Genomic DNA, 21493 nt, shown 5'->3' on the forward strand with positions numbered 1-21493 from the left:
TGGTCTCAAACTCCTGACCTGACATGATCCGCCCACCTCGGCCTCCCAAAGTGCTGGGATTACAAGCGGGAGCCACCATGCCCAGCCTTTTGTTTGTTTGTTTTTTGAGACAGAGTCTCTGTCACCCAGGCTGGAGTGCAGTGGTGCAATCTCAGCTTACTGCAGCCTCTGCCTCCCAGGTTCAATTGATTCTTCTGCCTCAGCCTCCTGAGTAGATGGGATTATAGGGGTGCACCACCATGTCTGGCTATTTTTTGTATTTTTAGTAGAGGTGGGGTTTCACCATGTTGGCCAGGCTGGTCTCAAACTCCTGACCTCGTGATCCACCCCCTCGACCTCCCAAAGTGCTGGGATTACAAGCGGGAGCCACCACGCCTGGCCCCGAATTAAAGTTTAGAGTTAAACTTTGATAGTCATTCAAAATGGATGTGAACAGAAAAATGCAGTCACCTTAAAATAGGCCTGTTTGTCCGGCAGGCGGTGCCTGGAAGCCAAGTCTTCACACACACAGGAAGAGTGGCAGTCCCCAGGAGGTCAGCCAGCAGATCTGACTGGGAGGCCGGGTTGGCAGTGTCCCCTGCAAACCCTTGGGCACCAACTGTTTCCTGGGGCAGATTGGCACTGAGGGTGGAAACTGGCAGAGCCCGACTCCCCTGGCCCCAGCCTCATCAATGGGCCTGTGTCCTGGCTGGGCTCCTCCAGCCCATCTCGGTATAACCTGGCTTCCTCTGTAGATGCTCTCAGGCAGAGGACGCGCCCACTCAGAGCCCTCTGCAAACTTGACAGTCCTGGTGCTCGCTGGAAGTGAGCAAAGTTGGTGTTCTGGCTCCAGACTGCAGGGTGGCTGCTAAGTGTGAGTCAGCAGGGCCCCATGAAGGCCTCTGTCCTTTCTCCTGGGCTTGCCGGGTACCAGCTGTGATCCCGGATTAGTCACTCCTCCCCTACGCCCCTCCTCCTCGTCCTTACAAGGGGATGACAATATATGTGTGGACTTAAGGAAATTAAGTGTGCAGGAGAGCATAGATACAGAAGGTGAGGTCCCCAGAGCTACGTGGCACCATCAGTTACCAGGATGAGCCTCAGGATGGCCCTCCCCGCACCCCACGTTCCCCCACCTAGGCGATTCGCCGCTCCTTCCCCCATGCGTTCATTCCCCTCCCGCGCACCTCCAGTCCCCGGAAGCTTAGAGACCCAAGCCTCATTTCCTGTACTCCAGGTGTTTCCACCATGAACCACCACGTGGGTCCCTCAGCCCCGCGGAGAGCCGGGAACCGTGGGACTAGGGGCGGCGAGAGGGGCGACTAGGGCTAAGCCCCTGCCCCATCCCGCGGCAAGGAGCGGAGCGGGTGACGTCACCCGGCCCGCGCGCCCCCTAGCGGGAGCATGGCCCCACTGCTCTGCGCTTTTGCGTCCTGGCGGGTGGAGATGACCAGACTGCGTGTCAGATCCACGCCACTGCCCCGTGTCCGGGTAACCTTGAGCCAGACTCGTTCCGTCGCGGCGCCACTCATTTGTAAGGCAGGGATAGTGACACTTGCCCTGACAACCGTGCCGGTCGTGAAACTTGTTATTCACTGAGATAGTAACTACGTTACTTGGGCCAGCCACCCCTGTACTCACTGTCTTACATGGTCTAATCTGATCTCCCAATAACCCTATAAAGTGATGACTATTACTCTGCTCATTTTACTCCAGAAAACTGAATCTGAAAGGTTAAAGGATGGAAAAATATTCTGTAAGCTGCAAAGCACTAGGTAAATATAATTATATTTCTCTTTCTCCCTCCTCCGCCTTTGAGAGTTCCCAGGCAGTGAAGGGAACAGAAAAATACAAGGCATCATGTAGCACCATAATGCCAATGTGGTCCACCTTCCTCCCCTATTTTGGACATAAGACAACTCTTGTTTTCTCTTTTCACACCCTTGGGGATCCCAAGCCTCCTGGGACATTGACCTCTCATATCATCTTGCCCAAGTGAAATCAGCAAAGTCCTTCCTGATGTCTAACCTCAGCCCCTCCTGGGTGTGAGCTCTCCACCCAGCAGCACTATCATAGACCTACCATTCCATCATCTGGGTGAGATGGCAGTGAGTCCAGTGAATGGCCCAGAAATCCAGCCCGTTGAAACCTGCATGCTGAAAAGGAATGACTTCATCCTGGGACGGGAGAGGTGGCAGGCAGGCAAAACAGTTATGTAGGTCAGGGTTGTTTGTGGTGCCACCTGCCCCCTGCACTTTCCACTGACTATAATCTGCTCTGGGATGAACTGATTTGGGGTTAAGTTTTACCTTCTTAGTCAAAGGGGAGCCTGGAACACTGAACAATGCCCAAGAAAAAAAGGGATGCCTGGTGGGCATGATGACAGAAAGCGGACAGACATTTTGGACTGGGCTGACAATAGCAGCAAGGTAGGGCTTAGTCACACCCCTTAGGCCACTGATAAATCCATAAAAAGGTGACACATAGTCATATGTGTGTGTATTAATAGAGCAGGTTATTAAATATCTGATTCACAATTCACGGTGTCTTAGACCACGATTTCTGGCCCTTTTCTCACTGCACTCCCTTACGTGATTTTGTCTTGCCCATGACTTCAGCCATCAGCATGATGCCTAGATAGATCTAAAACTGCAGCCCAGGCCTCTCCTACATACCCCTCTGCCTACCGGACATCTTTCCTCGGTGCCCTACAACATGCTTAAAGCAGACGTGCAACCTGAGTGGTCCTCCATCCCTGCTTTCTCCCATAGTTCCCACGTTCTATCATTCTTCCTCAGACAAGGCTAATACTCCCCTTCTTCCCCATCCCTGACTGGTCTCTCTGCCTTCAGCCTCTCTCTTCTCCAAGCTATGTCCTGTGCAGCCTTCAAGTAGGTTCTCTTTTTCTCCAATAAAGGGCTGCATTCCTGCCTGGGTGACAGAGTGAGACATTGTCTCAAAAAAAGAGAAAAAAAAGTCTCAAATACAAAAGCATGCAAGGAGTTTTTTGTGTGTTTGTTTTGAACAACACAATTAACAGGTTTGATTTAATAGATTTAACCTGACAACTAGATTTTTTTTTTCCCCAAGCACATATGGGGCATTTGTAGATACTAACCACATTCTAGGTTACAAACGAAGTCTCAAATACAGGCCCGACACGGTGGCTCACGCCTGTAGTCACAGCACTTTGGGAGGCTCATCCTGACGGATCACTTGAGCCCAGGCATTGGAGACCAGTCTGGGCGACAAGGCAAAACTTCATCTCTACAAAAAAATATTTAAAAATCAGCCAGGCATAGTGGCACATGCCTGTAGTTCCAGCTTCTTGGGAGGCTGAAGTGGGAGGATTGCTTGAGCCCAGGAGGTTGAGGCTGCAGTGAGTCATCTGCATGCCACTGCACTCCAGCCTGGCTTGCAGACTGAGATTCTGTCTCAAAAAAAAGAAGACAGGGCCGGGCGCGGTGGCTCAACCCTGTAATCCCAGCACTTTGGGAGGCCGAGGCGGGTGGATCACGAGGTCAAGAGATCGAGACCATCCTGGTCAACATGGTGAAACCCCGTCTCTACTAAAAATACAAAAAATTAGCTGGGCATGGTGGCACGTGCCTGTAATCCCAACTACTCAGGAGGCTGAGGCAGGAGAATTGCCTGAACCCAGGAGGCGGAGGTTGCGGTGAGCCGAGATCGCGCCATTGCACTCCAGCCTGGGTAACAAGAGCGAAACTCCGTCTCAAAAAAAACAAAAAACAAAAACAAACAAACAAAAAAAAAAGAAGACAGAAGTCTCAAATACAAAAGAGCCAGTAACATACACACCACATTGTACGTCTACAACATAATTAAAGGGTATATAAAAAAATTGAAAACATAAAATACTTTTAAATTGGTCAAAGAAGATACCATAAGAAATCAGAAAAGTCCTTAAAGTTGACTTGTAATAAAAACATTGAATATTATTTGAGATTTGTAATATATTGAAATTTGTGGAATATAGTAAACATAGTACTTGAGGAGAAATTTGTAGCCTTAAATCCTTATGTCGGAAAAACAGAAAGGCTGAAATTAATGTGTTAAGTACTGAAGTTAAGAAAATAGAACAAGACCAACAGAACTAGGCCAAATGTGGTGGCTCACACTTATACTCCCAGTAGTTTGGGAGGCTGAGGCAGCTGGATGACTTGAAGTTAGGAGTTCCAGACCACCCTGGCCAACATGGCGAAATCCCGTCTCTACTAAAAATACAAAAAAATTAGCTGGGCATGGTGGTGTGCACACCTGTAGTTCCAGCTACTCGGGAGGCTGAGGCAGGAGAATCGCTTGAACCCAGGAAGCAGAGGTTGCAGTGAGCCGAGATTGCACCACTACACTCCAGCCTGGGTGACAGATCGAGACTCTGTCTCAAAACAAAAACAACAACAACAAAGAACAATTAAACAGAAATTAAAGATGCTGAAAACAGATATATAAAGGTAAATATAAATAAGATAGGCAAACCTTTGGTGAAATAGCACAAGAAAAAAGATAAGATGTAAAAAAACAATTTTAGAAATGAAAAAGAAGACACACTTTATTTTAAAATTTTGTTTATTTGGAACTGAGTCTCACTCTGTCACCCAGGCTGGAGTGCAGTGGCGCGATCTCCGCTCACTGAAACCTCCGCCTCCCGGGCTCAAGTGATTCTCCTTCCTCAGCCTCCCGAGTAGCTGGGATTATAGGTGCCCACCTCCACACCTAGCTAAGTTTTGTATTTTTAGTAGAGTTAGGGTTTCTCCATGTTGGCCAGGCTAGTCCCAAACTCCTGGCCTTGTGATCTGACTGCTTCTGCCTCCCAAAGTGCTGGGATTAAAGGCATGAGCCGCTGCGACTGGCAGAAGACATACTCTAGATAGAAGAGAAATTGAAAAAATAGTAAGAGGCTGGACATGGTGGCTCATACCTGTAATCCCAGCACTTTGGGAGGTCAAGGCAGGAGGATTGTTTGAGCCCAGGAGTTTGAGACAAGCTTGGGCAACAGCACAAGAGTCTGTCTCTACAAATAATTTTAAACATTAGCTGGGCATGGTGGTGAGCGCCTGTGGCCCCACCTACTTGGGAGGCTGAGATGGGGGGATCACTTGAGCCTAGGAGGTGGAGGCTGCAGTGAGCCATGTTAACTCCACTTCACTACAGCCTGGGTGACAGACAGAGACCCTGTCTCAAACAATGATAATTTAAAAGAAACATACTAAGAGAAAACAGTACGCCCATAATGTGTAAAACTTTCAAGAACTATTCAGAAAAATTATTAAGCAAAATTGACTCAGGGAGAGATAGAAAACTATTTTAGAAATTGAGTTCTTAAATATTTCCATATGGAAAACAACAGACTTTAAAGAAACAGACCATTTCAGTCTAATATTAGAAAGTCTATTTATAAATTAACCATATAAACAGATGAAGGGAATTTAAAAAAATATTCTCAATAGAAACAAAAAATAACTTGACACCTATTCACATTAAACTTTGCAGCAAGTTAGGAGTAGAGAGAGTAAATATGCTCAGCTAGGTAAGAGTGGCTCATGCCTGTAATCCCAGCACTTTGGGGGGCCGTGGAGGGAGGATCACTTGAGCCCAGGAGTTTGAGACCAGCCCGGGCAACATAGGGAGGCCCCATCTCTACAAAATAAAAAAATTAGCCAGGCATAGTGGCCCCAGCTACTTGCGGGGTTGAAATGGGTCTGGGAGGTTGAGGCTGTGGTGAGCTATGATTGCACCATGGTAAGTCAGCCTCTGTGACAGAGCAACCCTGTCTTAAAAAAAAAAAGTACAGTGGTGAAGTGTTAGTAGCTTTCATTTTCTGATCAGGAATCAGACAGGGATGCCTAAAATCACTATTTCATCATTGTTCTGCGATCCTAGCTGGTGCATTAAAACAAGAAATAAGAGATGCAAGAATCAGAAAAGGAGAAACCAGACTGTCATTGTTTTCAGATGATATGGTTGTACCTATAAAACACCAAAACATTTACAGACAAATTAAAAATTAATAAGTTAGCTTACCAACTTGCTAGATCAATAAACAAAAATTCAATTGCTCAATTGCTTTTTGAACTCTGGGAAACAGAAAATGAACAAAAATTACCATTTTCTATGGTATCAAAAAAATAACAATACTAACAATACAGTGACCAAAAGTTGTACAAGAGACTTCTCTTGTGTCCTAGTGGAAATGTGAAAATGGAGGCAAAGAGGTGGAGTCCATGTGGGCTGTGCAGACCTGCCCAACTGTCCAGTGCATCTGAATGTCGGGCTCACTAGTACTGGAGGGTGTCAGTTCAGGGGATTCCCTCAGGAATTCAGATCTAAGCCTCATGGAACTGGGAAGGCCCAGAAAGTAGCGGGACACACCTGGCAGGCACCGAGCTTAAGAGGCTGCTTGTTCTAGGGATTCAGGGTCCACAGCTACTCTCCATGCTCATATCCCTGGTGTCCTCTGGCCCTCAGTAGTTTTATTTGTCCACTGAGCTTTATCTAACTCCCCTCAGTGGCCTCCATGAACCCCATACTGTGTCCAGGCTGAGTCTCTGAACTCCCTGCAAGACTTTACTGAGCTTTAAAATAGCTTAGGGTCTGCAAACGTTTCCTGTAAAAGGCAAGAGAGTGAATGTTTTAGGGGTTGCAAGCATTATGGTCTCTGTCACAACTATCGATTTTGACCTTATGGCACAGAAGCAGTCAAAGACGAGGGCTGTTTCAATAAAATTTCATTAAAATTGGCCAGGCACTGGCTCACGCCTGTAATCACAGCAATTTGGAAGGCTGAAGCAGGCAGATCACCTGAGCTCAGGAGCTGGAGACCAGCCTGGTCAACATGGTGTAGCACCATCTCTACTAAAAATACAAAAATTAGCCAGGAGTGGTGGCAGGCACCTGTAATCCCAGCTACTTGGGGGGCTCAGACAGGAGAATCGCTTAAACTGGGGGATAGAGGTTGCAGTGAGCTGAGATCGTGCCACCGCACTCCAGCCTGGATGACAAGAGCCAGGCTCCATCTCAAAAACAAAAACAAAAAACTTCATGAAAACAGAAACTCAAATTTCATATAGTTTTCCCATGTTAAAATAATATATTTCCATTTTTTTGTTTCAACCATTATAAAGTGTAAAAACCACTCTTGGCCCACAGGCCATTCACAAACAAGCAGCAGGCCCACCAGCTGCAGGCCTTGGGTTGTTAATCCCTGCTTTAGCTGGCCACCCTTCAACAGCAGAAGGCTGGGCTGGGCCTAGGAGGTTTCACAGAGGAATACCAGGGATCTTGGGAACATCAATGGCCCCAAGTGCTGCTGGGAATAAGGCTTCAGAAGATAGAGTTTTATGCCTGTCTTGTATAGCCTTCGCTTCTCGCACCTTTGAGGTCAGAACATCTTACCAGTGGCATTTGCTGCCCTCTGTGACCTAACCCCTATCTGCAGGGCTACTTTCAACTCCTTGTGCTTCCCTTTTGGGTTCCTGAGCTACGGTTCCTCTAATGGGGCTCTGTGCCTTTCCATGCTTTTCACGTCATGGCCAGGCTAGCTATGGTCCTAAGACTGCTCCCTTCCCCAGGCTGAGCTGAGGGCCTCTGCCGCTTCTCCCATCCTCCTATGGTTCATACTTGGCCTGCTGCAGTCCCCCATGGGCTGAAGGCTCCCAGTCCTATGTATGAATCTCTGCATCCCCACGATCGCCACACAATGGAGATTAGTGAGTGTCAATGAGCGGAAAAGGATGGAGCTTCTGGACACAGGTAGGTAGTCTCCTGAAAGGCTTCCTGGAAGAGAAAGTGGAATTTCTTTTCTTTTTCTTTTTTTTTTTTTTTTGAGGCAGAGTCTCGCTCTGTGGTCCAGACTGGAGTGCAGTGGCGCGATCTTGGCTCACTGCAACTTCTGCATCCTGCGTTCAAGTGATTCTTCTGCCTAAGCCTCCCTAGTAGCTGGGACTACCAGTGTGCACCACCATTCCTGGCTAATTTTTGTATGTTTAGTAGAGACGGGGTTTCACCCTATTGGCCAGGCTGGTCTTTAATTCCTGACCTCGTGGTCCGCCTGCCTCGGCCTCCCAAAGTGCTGGAATTATAGGCGTGAGCCACCTCAGTGGCATGGTCTTGGCTCACTGCAACCTCTGCCTCCTGGGTTCAAGCGATTTTCCTGCCTCAGCCTCCCACGTAGCTGGGGTTATAGGTGCCCACCACTACATCTAGCTAATTTTTGTATTTTTAGTTGAGACGAGGTTTCACCATGTTGGCCAGGCTGGTCTCAAACTCCTGACCTCAGGTGATCCACCCACCTCGCCCTCACAAAGTGCTGAGATCACAGGCATGAGGCACTGTGCCCAGCTGAGAAAGTGGAATTTACATGCTGGTATAAGATTTGAGATTTTCCAATTTAGAAAGTCTTCAGGAAGCCGCTGAGTCTTGACACTGAAAGGATCCAGCTCTGGAAGCCCATCCACAGGAGTGATTCCTGCTTTGGATTTAGGTCCTAAGAGTGAGATCACATCCCTGCTCCATTTGTGGAGCAGTAAGGGAGCTAGTGCAGCAAGGGCTCTGAGAAGAGGGACCCTGGGAGTCACTGAAGCCATTTTCCTGTTGATAGAATGTGCACACTGACTTTCATCTGCTCACAGGACAGTGAAATTTTGTGAATGCTCTGTAAACTGGGGAGCAGATTTTTAATGAGCTAGGCCCCTCTGCTTAGAAGGAGACGGGAGGCCGAGGCGGGTGGATCACAAGGTCAAGAGATCGAGACCATCCTGGTCAACATGGTGAAACCCCGTCTCTACTAAAAATACAAAAAAATGAGCTGGGCATGGTGGCGCGTGCCTGTAATCCCAACTACTCAGGAGGCTGAGGCAGGAGAATTGCCTGAGCCCAGGAGGCGGAGGTTGCGGTGAGCCAAGATCGCGCCATTGCACTCCAGCCTAGGTAACAAGACCGAAACTCCGTCTCAAAAAAAAAAATAATAATAATAAATAAAAGAAGGAGACGGCATGTTAAGGGATCACACTCCCTCCAGTTTGCGGTTTTGGTCAGGAACAGAGCCTCCAACGCCCCTTCTTATAGACGTCTCCCAGCCATAGGCTTTTTGCAGACCATAAAGAAAGGGAGAAAGGATATAAAATCGGGGTGGTGATGGCGGGCACGGCGAAGTGGACAGTGGACGGGGACAATGAAGAGGAATGCATGGGACCGCCTTTATTTTTTGGTATTCAAAGCTTGTTAAGGAATGTAGATGGGAAACAACAGGGCTGGTGGGTGGTCGTGGACAAAACCCTTCTCAGGCATCCCAGGGGTGGGCCAGGAAGGGGAGTAGATGGACGTCTACAAGGCACAGAGCAGGGAGTGGTTATTCTCTCCTGGAGGGGCTGTGGGTCCAGCAGGCTTTTGAATGAGACCTTGGAAAGGCAAGGGCAGCTTGCCATCTGGAAGGCAGGCAAAAGGGCTGAGCCAGGCCAGACATGGCGGTCCGCATCTCACTAGCCAGGGGCAAGGCCTAGCGGCTCTGACGCCAAGGCTGAAGGGGCACAACTTGGCCAGCCGCTCTCTGGCCGGCGTCGTCACGCGGCCTCCAAGAGCTCTGGCTGCCCTGCGGTGGTTCCTAAAGACTCCCCACCTTCCCATGTCCAAATAGCTGCAGGAGGGAAGTGGGCGGAAAAAAAGCAAACCAGGTTGAGAAAGGGCTTGACGTGCCTGCGTAGGGAGGGTGCATGTCCCGGTGTTCCGTGTACGTGGCGGCCGCAGGGCATAGAGGGGGTCCCTCCGGTAGCGACTCTGTTTCCAATCTCAGTCTGCAGAAGTGGACGCCCGCAGAGGCGCCCCAGGTGCCCGGGCGTTGTGTGATTGACTGGGGGAAGGAGTAGTAGGCCGATCCCTTCCCAACGCTCCATCCCACCCCCGAGGATCGGGCTAGTACGTCAGACCGGTCAGAGCCGGACACTGGGCGGAGTCGCGGCAAAGACCCTGCTCCGGCCGGGCTGCAGCCGGAGAGGCGGAGCTTCGCGGGGAGGGGGCGGGCAGGGGCCGGACCGCCGAGACAGGCCTGGAAACTGCTGGAAAGGCCGCAGTGCCGCCGCTGCCGCCGCTGCCGCCGCCGCGCCTTCCGCCGCGTGCCGGCAAAAAGTCCCCGCCAGACCCGGCCGGCGCCCTCTCTCAACGCTGACTTACCCACCGTCGCTAACCCTCCGCCCTTCCTATGCTCCTGGGAGAGTCGGATCTGGGGCTGCCCAAGGTTGGGTCCCGAATTCCAACTCTTTCTACCGGGATGCGAAATGTGTGGGGCAGATTCTAGGAAGAAGATTGCGTCTGGGAGCGGCGGTCGGGTTGATTAGCCGCCTCCGCTCTTTTTAGGTGTTCCCCCCACTCCAGCCCCACCCTTAGGGTGTGGGGACGCCTGCCCTACAGGTTTTTAGGGAGGGCAGTGGGTTCCTCGCCTGTAGAGACACTGCTTTGTCAAATGAGCACTCCCCATCCTCGCTCTGGATCGGGTCATGTCCTAGACGTGCAGATATGGGGGCTGTGGTCACAAACAAACGTGTGAGTGGACCCGCTGCTAGGGTTCTTCCCCACCCTCTCCCTTATTTGAGACCATGACGTCAAGGTGGGCTAGTCGCGGCAGGTGCGGGGTTGACAAGCATACTCCTTTAAGGCGGAGGGATCCGGGGGAGGGCGGCTGTGCTGTGCTTCGCCTTATATAGGGCGACCTGGGGCGTGAAATAGCTCTCTCGAGTCACTCCTGCGCTGCTGTTGTGTGGCGTGCGTGTTGGACAGCCAGCCCACCTTGCTTTCTAATACCTGTGAACCTTTTCTTTTCAAGGTAAGGCCGAGGTCTCCGCCAGGCTTCTTTCCCTTTACTGTTCTTTGGTCTTGCTGGGTTTTTTTTTTTCTGTTTTTAGGAAGCCCAGATGTCGGGGTGGGCTGTGGATAACGCCCTGGATTTTTACAGGGTGAGGTTGGTAGTAGGTGAGGGCTCTTGAGCTTTGCTCAGTTTTCCCTTGTGTGCTTGGGCGGTGGGATTTTTTCTCGGCGGCTAGCGCCGTGGCGAGGTGGGCTGAGGGGCTGGGGGAGTGGGCGGCGGGCAGTTGCACGTGGTGGCCGCGCGGCCCAGGACGCTGCCATTCTTGCTTCTCCACTTCCGGACGCGGCTACAGGGTGCCGGAGGGGGAGGACCGCAGGGTGGCGGGGGTGCTCGCACGGGGTGACTCAGCATGGTCCTGCGGGACTGGCTTCACCATCTCTCTTAACGGCCGCGTCAAAAGCCTTGAGTGCTTTGTTTCTGTGAGGGTTCACGGTGAGGGAGAAGCGCTTTCGGCCTCCAGCTCCCATGTTTCCTCCTTCCAGATCTTTTTTGTAGTCCCCGTGGAGGAGGGGTGGGGAGGGGGCAGGCTCTGGAATATTCTTGGGCTCCCTCCTCCGCCCCTCCTTGAGAGCTGAGATTGTTCTGGAAGCTTCTGGCGCCCCGCCCCGGTGCCCGGATGCTGGGGCGAAGGGAGGGTGCACGGCGACGCCCCCTCCTCCCGTGGCCCCTGCCGACGCACGTCCAGCAGTGGCGAGGGTCGGCCAGGTGGCTATGGCCACTGTCTTTCTTGTGTTGGGTTTGGTCCTGTACTGTAATTCTGTGCTGTAAAGGGGTCGTGGTTGAGCTTTTGGTTTTTCGATTTTTTGGCTGGATTTAATTGCCCCTTAGGCTGGTGGCCTACGGATCTCAGATTATTTCTCTTTGCCGTGTGGGGCAGCAGTCCTGCCCCTTAGGCTGATTTTAGGAAGACACCTCAGGGGGACTGGTTTAAAGTTAGTGCCATTTTTATCTTAAACTAGTCACTTTGACCTCCCCCAAATAAAGAACCGTAGGTAGTGATTTTCACATTTAAATTTGCGTAAGGATTGCCAGGGATCTCGAGATACCTGGATTGGACCAGGATTATGAGTTTCTGCCATACTACCAGGTGACGCTGAGCCTGCTGGCCACCACTCTAAGTAGCTGGGTTCTGTGACATTTGGTTGAAGAACATTGTAGCTTATTTTCTTTTAACTTCTGAATGGATTTCCCACTTAGTGTGTAGCCTGAGATCTTTTAAGAGAATGCTTTTTCCATCTCTTGGGAAGGGATAGTAGTCAGCTTAAACCACCAGTCAACTCACGTTCTAAGGTCCTAACAACTGAGATGACCTTCAGGATTTTTATATATGGGGCCTTCATAGTCTTTTGTAATTAATTACTATTTTTATTTTAGATGCCTGAGGAAGTGCACCATGGAGAGGAGGAGGTGGAGACTTTCGCCTTTCAGGCAGAAATTGCCCAACTCATGTCTCTCATCATCAATACTTTCTATTCCAACAAGGAGATTTTCCTTCGAGAGTTGATCTCTAATGCTTCTGATGTAAGTGCTTTGGTTTTCACATTTGATATATTTAACATTCTGGAAGAAGGGAAAGGAGTAGTTTGGCCTTTGTTGGGGACTACTGTTGAAGGGGTAAACCTGCAACTATTCCAAAAAGATTTGTTTTACTCTGGCCATTTTGAAGTTGAAAGGGACTATGTCCAGGATAAGTCGACTAATGTAATTAACTATGGTTCTAAAGCCTCAAGATAAGGGGCAATTAGATTGAGTCTGAGAGAAATACACCAAGATTTTCTTTGAAGAAGAAAACAAAAGTGGGCGCAGTGGCTCACGCCTGTAATCCCACTACTTTGGGAGGTGGATCATGACCAGCCTGGAGTTCAAGACCAGCTTGGCCAACATGGTGAAACCCTGTCTTTAAAAATACAACGACAAAAAATTAGCTGGGCATGGTGGCAAGCACCTGTAATCCCAGCTACTGGGGAGGCTGAAGCAGGAGAATCACTTGAACCTGAACCCAGGAGGCAGAGGTTGCAGTAAGCTGAGATCGCGCCACTGCACTCCAGCCTGGGCAATTAGAGCCAAACTCTTGTCTCCAAAAAAAAAAAAAAAAAATTGGTCAAGCTGTTGGCTCCACACCTGTAATGCCAAGGCATGAGAATCACTTGAGCCTAGGAGTTTGAGGGCAACATAACAAGACCTTGTTTCTGCAAAATATTAAATATTAGTTGGGCATGGTCGCATGTGCCTGTAGTCCCAGCTACATGGGAGGATGGTTTGAGCCTGGGAGGTCAAGGCTACAGTGATTCTTGCATTGCACTGTAGCTTGGGCGACAGAGCCAGAGCCTGTCTTAAAGAGAAAGCAAAAGCAAATTCTTATTTGTATTTTCAGGCGTTGGACAAGATTCGCTATGAGAGCCTGACAGACCCTTCCAAGTTGGACAGTGGTAAAGAGCTGAAAATTGACATCATCCCCAACCCTCAGGAACGTACCTTGACTTTGGTAGACACAGGAATTGGCATGACCAAAGCAGATCTCATAAATAATTTGGGAACCATTGCCAAGTCTGGTACTAAAGCATTCATGGAGGCTCTTCAGGTATGTGCAGTTTTGTAGGCACACACCATTCATATTTGTCAGTGTTCTTTGGTTTGTTGCTTTTTTAAAACTTGTGTTTGACTTTAAATAACTTGTTGGTAGGCTGGTGCAGACATCTCCATGATTGGGCAATTTGGTGTTGGCTTTTATTCTGCCTACCTGGTGGCAGAGAAAGTGGTTGTGATCACAAAGCACAACGATGATGAACAGTATGCCTGGGAGTCTTCTGCTGGAGGTTCCTTCACTGTGCGTGCTGACCATGGTAAGCTCTCCTGTTACAAGTTAGCTGGGCTGGAGTTTTCTGGGCTTGTGAAGTGGCAGAAATTTTTAGCATCCTGTTTGTAAAGCAGTTCAAATTATAGCAGTTCTGCTAATACATATATTTTTTTGACTTGAACCCTGTTACATGCCTTGTGATTGACTCTTCTAGGTGAGCCCATTGGCAGGGGTACCAAAGTGATCCTCCACCTTAAAGAAGATCAGACAGAGTACTTAGAAGAAAGGCGGGTCAAAGAAGTAGTGAAGAAGCACTCTCAGTTCATAGGCTATCCTATCACCCTTTATGTGAGTGTGGACTTTTAAACCTTTTACACTTAACGTGCAGGGTGTTTCCTGTTCTGGAGTCGTCATGGTCCCTGGCTTTTGCTTTCCCTGTTATGGTTAGTACTCACGGCTAACTTTTGTTTTTGTTACTTAGTTGGAGAAGGAACGAGAGAAGGAAATTAGTGATGATGAGGCAGAGGAAGAGAAAGGTGAGAAAGAAGAGGAAGATAAAGATGATGAAGAAAAACCGAAGATTGAAGATGTGGGTTCAGATGAGGAAGATGATAGTGGTAAGGATAAGAAGAAGAAAACTAAGAAGATCAAAGAAAAATACATTGATCAGGAAGAACTAAACAAGACCAAGCCTATTTGGACTAGAAACCCTGATGACATCACTCAAGAGGAGTATGGAGAATTCTACAAAAGCCTCACCAATGACTGGGAAGACCACTTGGCAGTCAAGGTGAGAAGCCCTTGCACATTGGCTCAACATACAAATATGGAGAGGAGTGGGTAGGTGGTGTTTTGGCAGGTAATAAGACACATGGAACTTGTCCACCTAATAACAAATGTTGAGAGCCATGTGATTTCATTGATTACCCTGTCAGAGTGAGGAGCCATCCTTCCTAATGACCTCACTTTCTCTTCTGATGGTAATCTTGGTAACGTCTGTGGCAGCCTTACACATCCAGGGTTCTGATCGGAAGGGACTTTTTTTCTCTACACTGCTAGTGCCCCTCTAGATCATTGAAGGCATTAAGGCTTGGTTTTCTGGAGAGCTGCCTGTTGCGTGTGCTTTGTCCTTCAGGCTTAGGGAGGATCATTGTTCCACTTTTAGATAATTTGTTGCGGCTAAAGGCACTCCTTGAAAATATGCTACTACTTGCTTATGTTTGGATTCTTTCAGCACTTTTCTGTAGAAGGTCAGTTGGAATTCAGGGCATTGCTGTTCATTCCTCGTCGGGCTCCCTTTGACCTTTTTGAGAACAAGAAGAAAAAGAACAACATCAAACTCTATGTCCGTCGTGTATTCATCATGGACAGCTGTGATGAGTTGATACCAGAGTATCTCAGTGAGTATCTCCTTGGCATAATTTAGTTGGGTGAAGTCTTGGGACAAAGTTTTAAGCATTCTGCAACTAAAAGGTATTTTTTCTAGGTGTAATAGTTCTCTGCAATACATAGTGTGAGGGTTCGGGGGCAATAGAGCCTTCTGTTTGAATCTGGGTACCAGGTCTGGTCTAGCTGTTTTTACTGAGCTTTCTCACCCTGGTTGATGGCAGACTTTATCCGTGGTGTGGTTGACTCTGAGGATTTGCCTCTGAACATCTCCCGAGAAATGCTCCAGCAGAGCAAAATCTTGAAAGTCATTCGCAAAAACATTGTTAAGAAGTGCCTTGAGCTCTTCTCTGAGCTGGCAGAAGACAAGGAGAATTACAAGAAATTCTATGAGGCATTCTCTAAAAATCTCAAGGTAAGGAGGCACATGGTTATTCCCTTTACCACTTTCTTAGTAATTACGATAAACTCTTCCATTCTTATAGAAGGTAAGGTTATTGTAGTTGGATTGTTTTTTCTCTTCCCACTCTTGAAGCTTGGAATTCACGAGGATTCCACTAACCGACGCCGCCTGTCTGAGCTGTTGCGCTATCACACTTCCCAGTCTGGAGATGAGATGACATCTCTGTCAGAGTATGTTTCTCGCATGAAGGAGACACAGAAGTCCATCTATTACATCACTGGTACGTTGGTTCTGATTGAAGCCTTTTTGGAGGAGGAGGGAGCACATTCAGGGCTACCTGGGAACTGGCAGTATGAGGCACTTTGGTCACTGAGTCCATTGAATAATCCTACAGGTGAGAGCAAAGAGCAGGTGGCCAACTCAGCTTTTGTGGAGCGAGTGCGGAAGCGGGGCTTCGAGGTGGTGTATATGACTGAGCCCATTGACGAATACTGTGTGCAGCAGCTAAAGGAGTTTGATGGGAAGAGCCTGGTCTCAGTTACCAAGGAGGGTCTGGAGCTACCAGAGGATGAGGAGGAGAAGAAGAAAATGGAAGAGAGCAAGGCAAAGTTTGAGAACCTCTGCAAGCTCATGAAAGAAATCTTAGATAAGAAGGTTGAGAAGGTAAGCCATTCTGGGACTAGGATATATTTTGTAGCGTATCTTTGAGGTGGGCTTTGTGGTTTGAGGCAGGCTATTTTAATAAATTTGGCAAAGATTAGGCATTCCTTCAGTTAACTTCTGAGAGTAGGTAAAATACCATTTTTTTTTTTTTTTAACTGGATCTAACCTCACTGCAAACTCAGTCTTCTGGGATTATAGGTGTGTGTGCCACCACACCTGGCTAATTTTTTGTAGAGACAGGGTTTTGTTTTGCCATGTTGGCCAGGCTGGTCTCAAACCCAAGTTATCTGCCCATCTCCTCCCAGTGCTGGGATTACAGGCATGACAGTTCCTATTTTCTCTCTTTTTTGAGTGCAATGGCGTGATCTCAGCTCACTGCAACTTCCGCCTTTCGGGTTCGAGTGATTCTCCTGCCTCAGCCTCCTGAGTAGCTAGGATTACAGGCGTGTGCCACCATGCCTGGCTAATTTTTTGTAGTTTTAGTAGAGACAGGGTTTCACCATGTTGGTCAGGCTGGTCTCGAACTCCCGACCTCGTGATCTGCCCGCCTTGGCCTCCCAAAGTGCTAGGATTACAGGCATGAGCCACAGCGTCCTGCTCCATTTTCTCTTTCAAAGTGAAAAGGCTTTTGTGATTGTCCACAGGTGACAATCTCCAATAGGCTTGTGTCTTCACCCTGCTGCATTGTGACCAGCACCTACGGCTGGACAGCCAATATGGAGCGGATCATGAAAGCCCAGGCACTTCGGGACAACTCCACCATGGGCTACATGATGGCCAAAAAGCACCTGGAGATAAACCCTGACCACCCTATTGTGGAGACGCTGCGGCAGAAGGCTGAGGCAGACAAGAATGACAAGGCAGTTAAGGACCTTGTGGTGCTGCTGTTTGAAACCGCCCTGCTCTCTTCTGGCTTTTCCCTTGAGGATCCCCAGACCCACTCCAACCGCATCTACCGCATGATCAAGTTAGGTCTAGGTAAGTAGCTTTGGTATTTGGTGTGGTAAGGTGTTTGTGCAACTAGTCTCTTGTATGTATTTGATTTACTGCTATTTGGTGAAGTCTCACATGGCTTTTTTTCTTCAGGTATTGATGAAGATGAAGTGGCAGCAGAGGAACCTAGTGCTGCAGTTCCTGATGAGATCCCTCCTCTTGAGGGTGATGAGGATGCGTCTCGCATGGAAGAAGTAGATTAGGAGTTCGTCGTTGGAAAACTGCCCTTGTATAGTGTCCCCATGGCTCCCCCTGCAGCCTTGAGTGCCCCTCTCCCACCTTGCTCCCCTTGCTGATGTCTGGTGTTTTTCTGTCCTGTCCTTCGGTTGAAGGCAGGAAACAAGGGTGTCAAGCCCCCATTCTTTCCCTACTCTGACAGCAGGATTGGATGTTGTGTATTGTGGTTTTTTATTTTGTTCATTTTGTTCTGAAATTAAAGTATGCAAAATAAAGAATATGCTGTTTTTATACAGTTCTGCTCTCCCTTGTAAGGTGGATATGTTGTCTTTCCCTAGCTTCTCTTCCTTTCATACCCCAGCTCTTTCCTTCCTGTTTTCATGAGCACAGCAAGTTGTTGAGTTGGTTTTGTAGTTAGGGCTCATTGGTATTCTGTGTCTTAACACACACTGAAGCTAAAGGCAGTTTGGGTAAACTACCATGTAATGAGGCCCTTTCAGTCAACCAAAACACAGGACCAAGTCCACTGCAGTAATTTAATTTAATAAAATAAAATTAAGAGCAAAAAGTTACATTTCTAAAGTACCAAAACCTGCAACAGGCTCATGGAGCAGAGCCTAGGGATCCAGGAGCTTAGGGGGTGGTGGTGCTGGGCAGGGCTCTGCATCCTCTTTCCTCAGCACAGCACCATCTTCACTTCACCCTCCTGGGAAAGCAGCATTGGAGCCTACACCACTTTGTGCTTTTCTCACCAGGGTAAGAAATGGATGTCTATAGATGGGGGGCGGTGGGGGGAGTCTAGAAGGTGGCAGAGCCACAGCTAGGGCAAGACTTAACCAGAACTTAGAGAACTGTAGAAGCTCTCTATGCCCTCTTAACCCCTCACTGAGGACTGTCTCTACCCTGGAGCTCAGAATAAACTGCTTGTTGGAAGATGGGTGACTTAAGGCAAAAGGGAAGGCTGCCTCCTGGGCTCCCCACCCTCTGCTGCAGAGCTGGTCTGTGATACTGAGAAAACACCTGCGTTTTGCCCTTGAGCCAGCTCCTCAGAGGTGACGAAGAGGGAAATGGGGATGGTGGAAGGGTCCTATTTTACTTCACCCCTCAGGCCCTCTCCACCCTCAAACCTTCTGCACAGGGGACTCAACAGGCACAGCCTTCTTTCCCCGTTGCTTTAGGCGGCCCCGTGCATAGACTCGGAGCAGGAGGGCAGCAAACACCACAGCCACCCCCAGCCCTCCCACCACAGTGACAGTGTGGCCATAGAGAAGGCAGGAAAGAAGGATGGCAAAGGCCTGGCGGAGGGTCATGATGATGGTGAAGACAGCAGCCCCAAACTGCCCAATGGTGTAAAAGATGAACAGCTGGCCACATGCGGAGCAGATGGAGAGTAGCAAGGCATGGGCAGCAAACTCACTGTGTCGCCCCATGAAGCGGGTTCCCTCCAGCAGGGCCCCCTGTTCTAGCAGTGAGCCTACTGTGAAGAGGCAGGAGAAGAAATTGACCCCAAACATCATCTGCACCGATGACATCTTATAGGCAAACAGGGCATCCTGCCAGTTTGAGGTGAAGCTGTCAAAAGCAATATAGCCTGCCAGTAAGACAAGGCCTGAGAGTGTGGTGGCTGGGGAGCTGCGGGGCTCTGGTCCGCTGGATAGCAGAAACATGCTGACCCCAATGGAGATGAGGGTGGCTGTCAGGTATTCCCAGTGTTCGTAGCTGCGGCGAGACACAAGCTTTCCCATCAGCATGACAGGGATCACCTTAGAAGCCTTGGCCAGCACCTGGGTGGGGAAGCTGACGAACTTGAGAGCTTCGTATTGGCACCAGCTGCTAAGCACATTGGACAGGCTGGCAAAGGAGTACCGGTACATGGGTGCCCCATGCCGGGGCTGCTTGCAGAGGATGCAGGAGAGGCCAGCCACAATCAGTGCCAGCACTCGGTTCATTAGCACCAGGAACTGTGAGTCCGTAAAGCGCTCACCCGGTGATGTGGCTGTGGCCCCATAACTGCGGGTCATCACTCTTTCCTGCAGCACACCCCAAGTCAGATAAGACACCTGGTGGGCAAAGGTAGAGGCAGGGGAGACAATAAGCAAGAGAATGAAAAGGTAGACAAAAACAGACCTCTCCCTCTTCTTCAGGATGATGCCCAGTGATTCAAAGGAAAATACACACTTTCGGGTTCCTCTGTAGGAGTTTCTTCTCCCCTCCTAAGTCTGGATTCACCTTGCAGGGAATCAACTGTGCGAAAAACCAATTCAGGGAGGCAAGAACTCTCAGGGAGAACTGGATACCTGTAGTTCAACATGATATTCAAGGTGGAACCAGTACTCACTGCAAAATGCCACGGGTCAGCATCTTAGCACCCTCTCACATGCACTACTGGGGGACGACTGAAGGGCTCCCTCGCAATTTTATCAGTGAGTTCACAGTATGTGCAACAGCAGTACAGAAAGTATAACGGCACGGTAGAAATCACAGAAGAGGGCAAGAGGAGGTCTCTCTTCTGCACTAGACATCTTGAAATAACAGCATGAACTTTCAGTACCAGTGCTGGAGAGGGGGAAAGGAGGAAAGAAAAGAGCATTTCCCCCAAACACCTCCAAGACGGAGGTGCAGCGTGCCCCTGGGAGGAGGACACGAAATACACCAATCAGCAAAGCTCTGGGACTGGTAAGATGGAAACCTTCACAGAATCCCTGCCCACCGGGATCCAACCCAGGAAGAGAGGCTGAGCCCACCTACCCACCTGGAGCCCTGTGGCACAGAAGAGCAGCTTCAGGGCCTGCCACATCGGGGTGGTCTCTGCCGCCTCTGTTCGGGGCGCCAAGGGAACCTCATCAGAGGCCTTGGGCTCATTGCCAAACACACAAGCTTTCACCAGGGGGAAGCAGAGGCCCCTACCTGAAGAAAGCACACAAAGTCAAGCCCCAGATCTCCGTAGCACTACTTCCCCAGAGCAGCCAGCCTGCTCTGTTGTCCCGCCTACAGGCCGGGCTCCCTCTCTCCCTCTCCAAGTCCTATCCCGTTTGGACTGCTGGCCAACATCCTCCGTCCCGACTTGGCTCACTTCCCCGCCCTTTCTACACACACCTGTCTCCAGGTAATTCTTCCGCCTGAAGTACTGCACCAGGAGGTAACCAGGTACCATAAAGCTGGCATAGCCAGCCGCATTCACCAAAAATCGGAAGAACCAGAGCTGGGTCCATGACTCCGGAGGGGCTTCGGGAGTCTCCCCACCTGCCCCTAAGGAGGGGAACGCAGCAAGCACCACCACTGCACACCACCTGTAGGGAAGGCGGACGTAAGGATTAGGGTGCAGTTCCTCATCCCCTCCGCCCTCCAGAGGGGACCACAGTGGAGTAGGGCCCGCAGTCTCTTCCCCGCCCCCTCCGCTGCAGCCTGGCTGGGACAAAGAGCCTCTCTTTCTCTCGGGGGGGCGGGGGGGTTGGGGCCGGCACTGGCCAGGCAGGGCTTCCTCCCTCCCCGGGGGCGGATCCGCCCCTCCGGCCACACAGGTCTCCTCTGTTCCCTCCAGCGTTAGCCCGCTGCTCAGGCCAGAGGCGGCACCCCTTCCCCCACCCTCCTTTCCACACTCCTTTCCACCCTCCCTCCTTTCCACACTCAGGGTCCCCAGCCCCTCCGCCTGACACTCCCGAAGCTTCCCAAGAAGCACAAAACCAAGTCGCACCCCCATCCCCACTAGCTCTGGGCAGCGCTATGCCGGCCTACAGCCGGGTCGCCAGGACCCCACCCGGCCCCCAGTGCTGAGGTGCGGCAGTCACGTGGACCGGGGGCTCGGTCACGTGAGCTCGCCGCTGCCCTAGCCCCCCACCTGGCGTCCATGGTCCAGGCCGCGTAGGGTGGAGGGGGGCCGGGGAATGCGAGTCCCCGGGCCGCGCGCCCCCTGCGCTCCCTCCGCTCCCGCCGCCGCCTCCGGGAGCGGCCAGCAAGCCAGCGGCCAGCGGAAGTGCCGCGCTCTTCCCGCCTCCCTCCCCGCGGCCCCCTCCGCCCCTGCCGCGACCACGCAGCGCCCCGGGCCGCCGCTGGGCCACAGCGCCCCCGCGCGGCCCGGAGGCAGATGCGGCTCGGGTTCGGGGAGCTGGGCTGTCCCTGGGCGCAGGGAGCCCCAGTCCTGGAGAGGCGCCAGCTTGGCGCGTCCCCTGTGCTTCGTCATCGCCCTCGGCCTTCATAAGCGTCCCAGAGGTCATGGTGA

General features: G+C 50.3%; 2 protein-coding genes across 8 annotated transcripts; one reads left to right on the top strand and one right to left on the bottom strand.

Moving 5' to 3' along the window:
* Window positions 1-10133: 10133 nt before the first annotated feature.
* HSP90AB1 (heat shock protein 90 alpha family class B member 1) lies at window positions 10134-17574 on the top strand. Of its 3 annotated transcripts, none has more exons than XM_032299568.1 (12): window positions 10134-10228; window positions 12230-12376; window positions 13230-13436; window positions 13539-13698; window positions 13867-14000; window positions 14134-14442; window positions 14887-15052; window positions 15263-15453; window positions 15574-15721; window positions 15836-16104; window positions 16749-17082; window positions 17191-17574. In XM_032299568.1, the coding sequence occupies exons 1-12, from the start codon at window positions 10193-10195 to the stop codon at window positions 17298-17300; spliced, it is 2211 nt and encodes a 736-aa protein (XP_032155459.1). In that variant the 5' UTR covers window positions 10134-10192; the 3' UTR covers window positions 17301-17574. The 3 variants fall into 3 exon arrangements, with proteins under 3 accessions (XP_032155459.1, XP_032155460.1, XP_032155461.1); XM_032299569.1 differs by lacking the exon at window positions 10134-10228 and adding an exon at window positions 10309-10813 and having other exon boundaries at window positions 17191-17569; XM_032299570.1 differs by lacking the exon at window positions 10134-10228 and adding an exon at window positions 11273-11287 and having other exon boundaries at window positions 17191-17569.
* On the bottom strand, window positions 17505-21287 carry SLC35B2 (solute carrier family 35 member B2). 5 transcript variants are annotated; one of them, XM_032299572.1, is made up of 4 exons: window positions 21113-21287; window positions 20371-20564; window positions 20027-20181; window positions 17797-19334 (listed from the first exon to the last, which is right to left on the bottom strand). In XM_032299572.1, exons 1-4 carry the CDS (start codon window positions 21121-21123, stop codon window positions 18396-18398), a joined length of 1299 nt encoding a protein of 432 aa, XP_032155463.1. In that variant the 5' UTR covers window positions 21124-21287; the 3' UTR covers window positions 17797-18395. The 5 variants fall into 5 exon arrangements, with proteins under 5 accessions (XP_032155465.1, XP_032155463.1, XP_032155464.1 ...); XM_032299573.1 differs by lacking the exon at window positions 21113-21287 and adding an exon at window positions 20969-21042; XM_032299576.1 differs by lacking the exons at window positions 20371-20564; window positions 21113-21287 and adding exons at window positions 19453-19518; window positions 19613-19830 and having other exon boundaries at window positions 20027-20108.
* Window positions 21288-21493: the final 206 nt, after the last annotated feature.

Source organism: Sapajus apella, unplaced genomic scaffold (genome assembly GCF_009761245.1).
Source record: "Sapajus apella isolate SASKATOON/1434 unplaced genomic scaffold, GSC_monkey_1.0 scaffold41, whole genome shotgun sequence".
Classification (NCBI taxonomy): domain Eukaryota; kingdom Metazoa; phylum Chordata; class Mammalia; order Primates; family Cebidae; genus Sapajus; species Sapajus apella.

Excerpts from the sequence above, each read along its gene's own strand:
- SLC35B2 (XM_032299572.1), bottom strand. Across the intron at positions 20,182-20,370 it reads GAAGAATTACCTGGAGACAG|GTAGGGGCCTCTGCTTCCCC; the intron begins GTGTGTGTAGAA and ends TGCTTTCTTCAG. Across the intron at positions 19,335-20,026 it reads TCTGTGCCACAGGGCTCCAG|GTGTCTTATCTGACTTGGGG; the intron begins GTGGGTAGGTGG and ends TTTGCCCACCAG.
- HSP90AB1 (XM_032299568.1), top strand. The coding sequence starts at position 10,193 with ATGCTCCTGGGAGAGTCGGATCTGGGGCTGCCCAAG. Across the intron at positions 13,437-13,538 it reads CATTCATGGAGGCTCTTCAG|GCTGGTGCAGACATCTCCAT; the intron begins GTATGTGCAGTT and ends ACTTGTTGGTAG. Across the intron at positions 16,105-16,748 it reads TAGATAAGAAGGTTGAGAAG|GTGACAATCTCCAATAGGCT; the intron begins GTAAGCCATTCT and ends GATTGTCCACAG.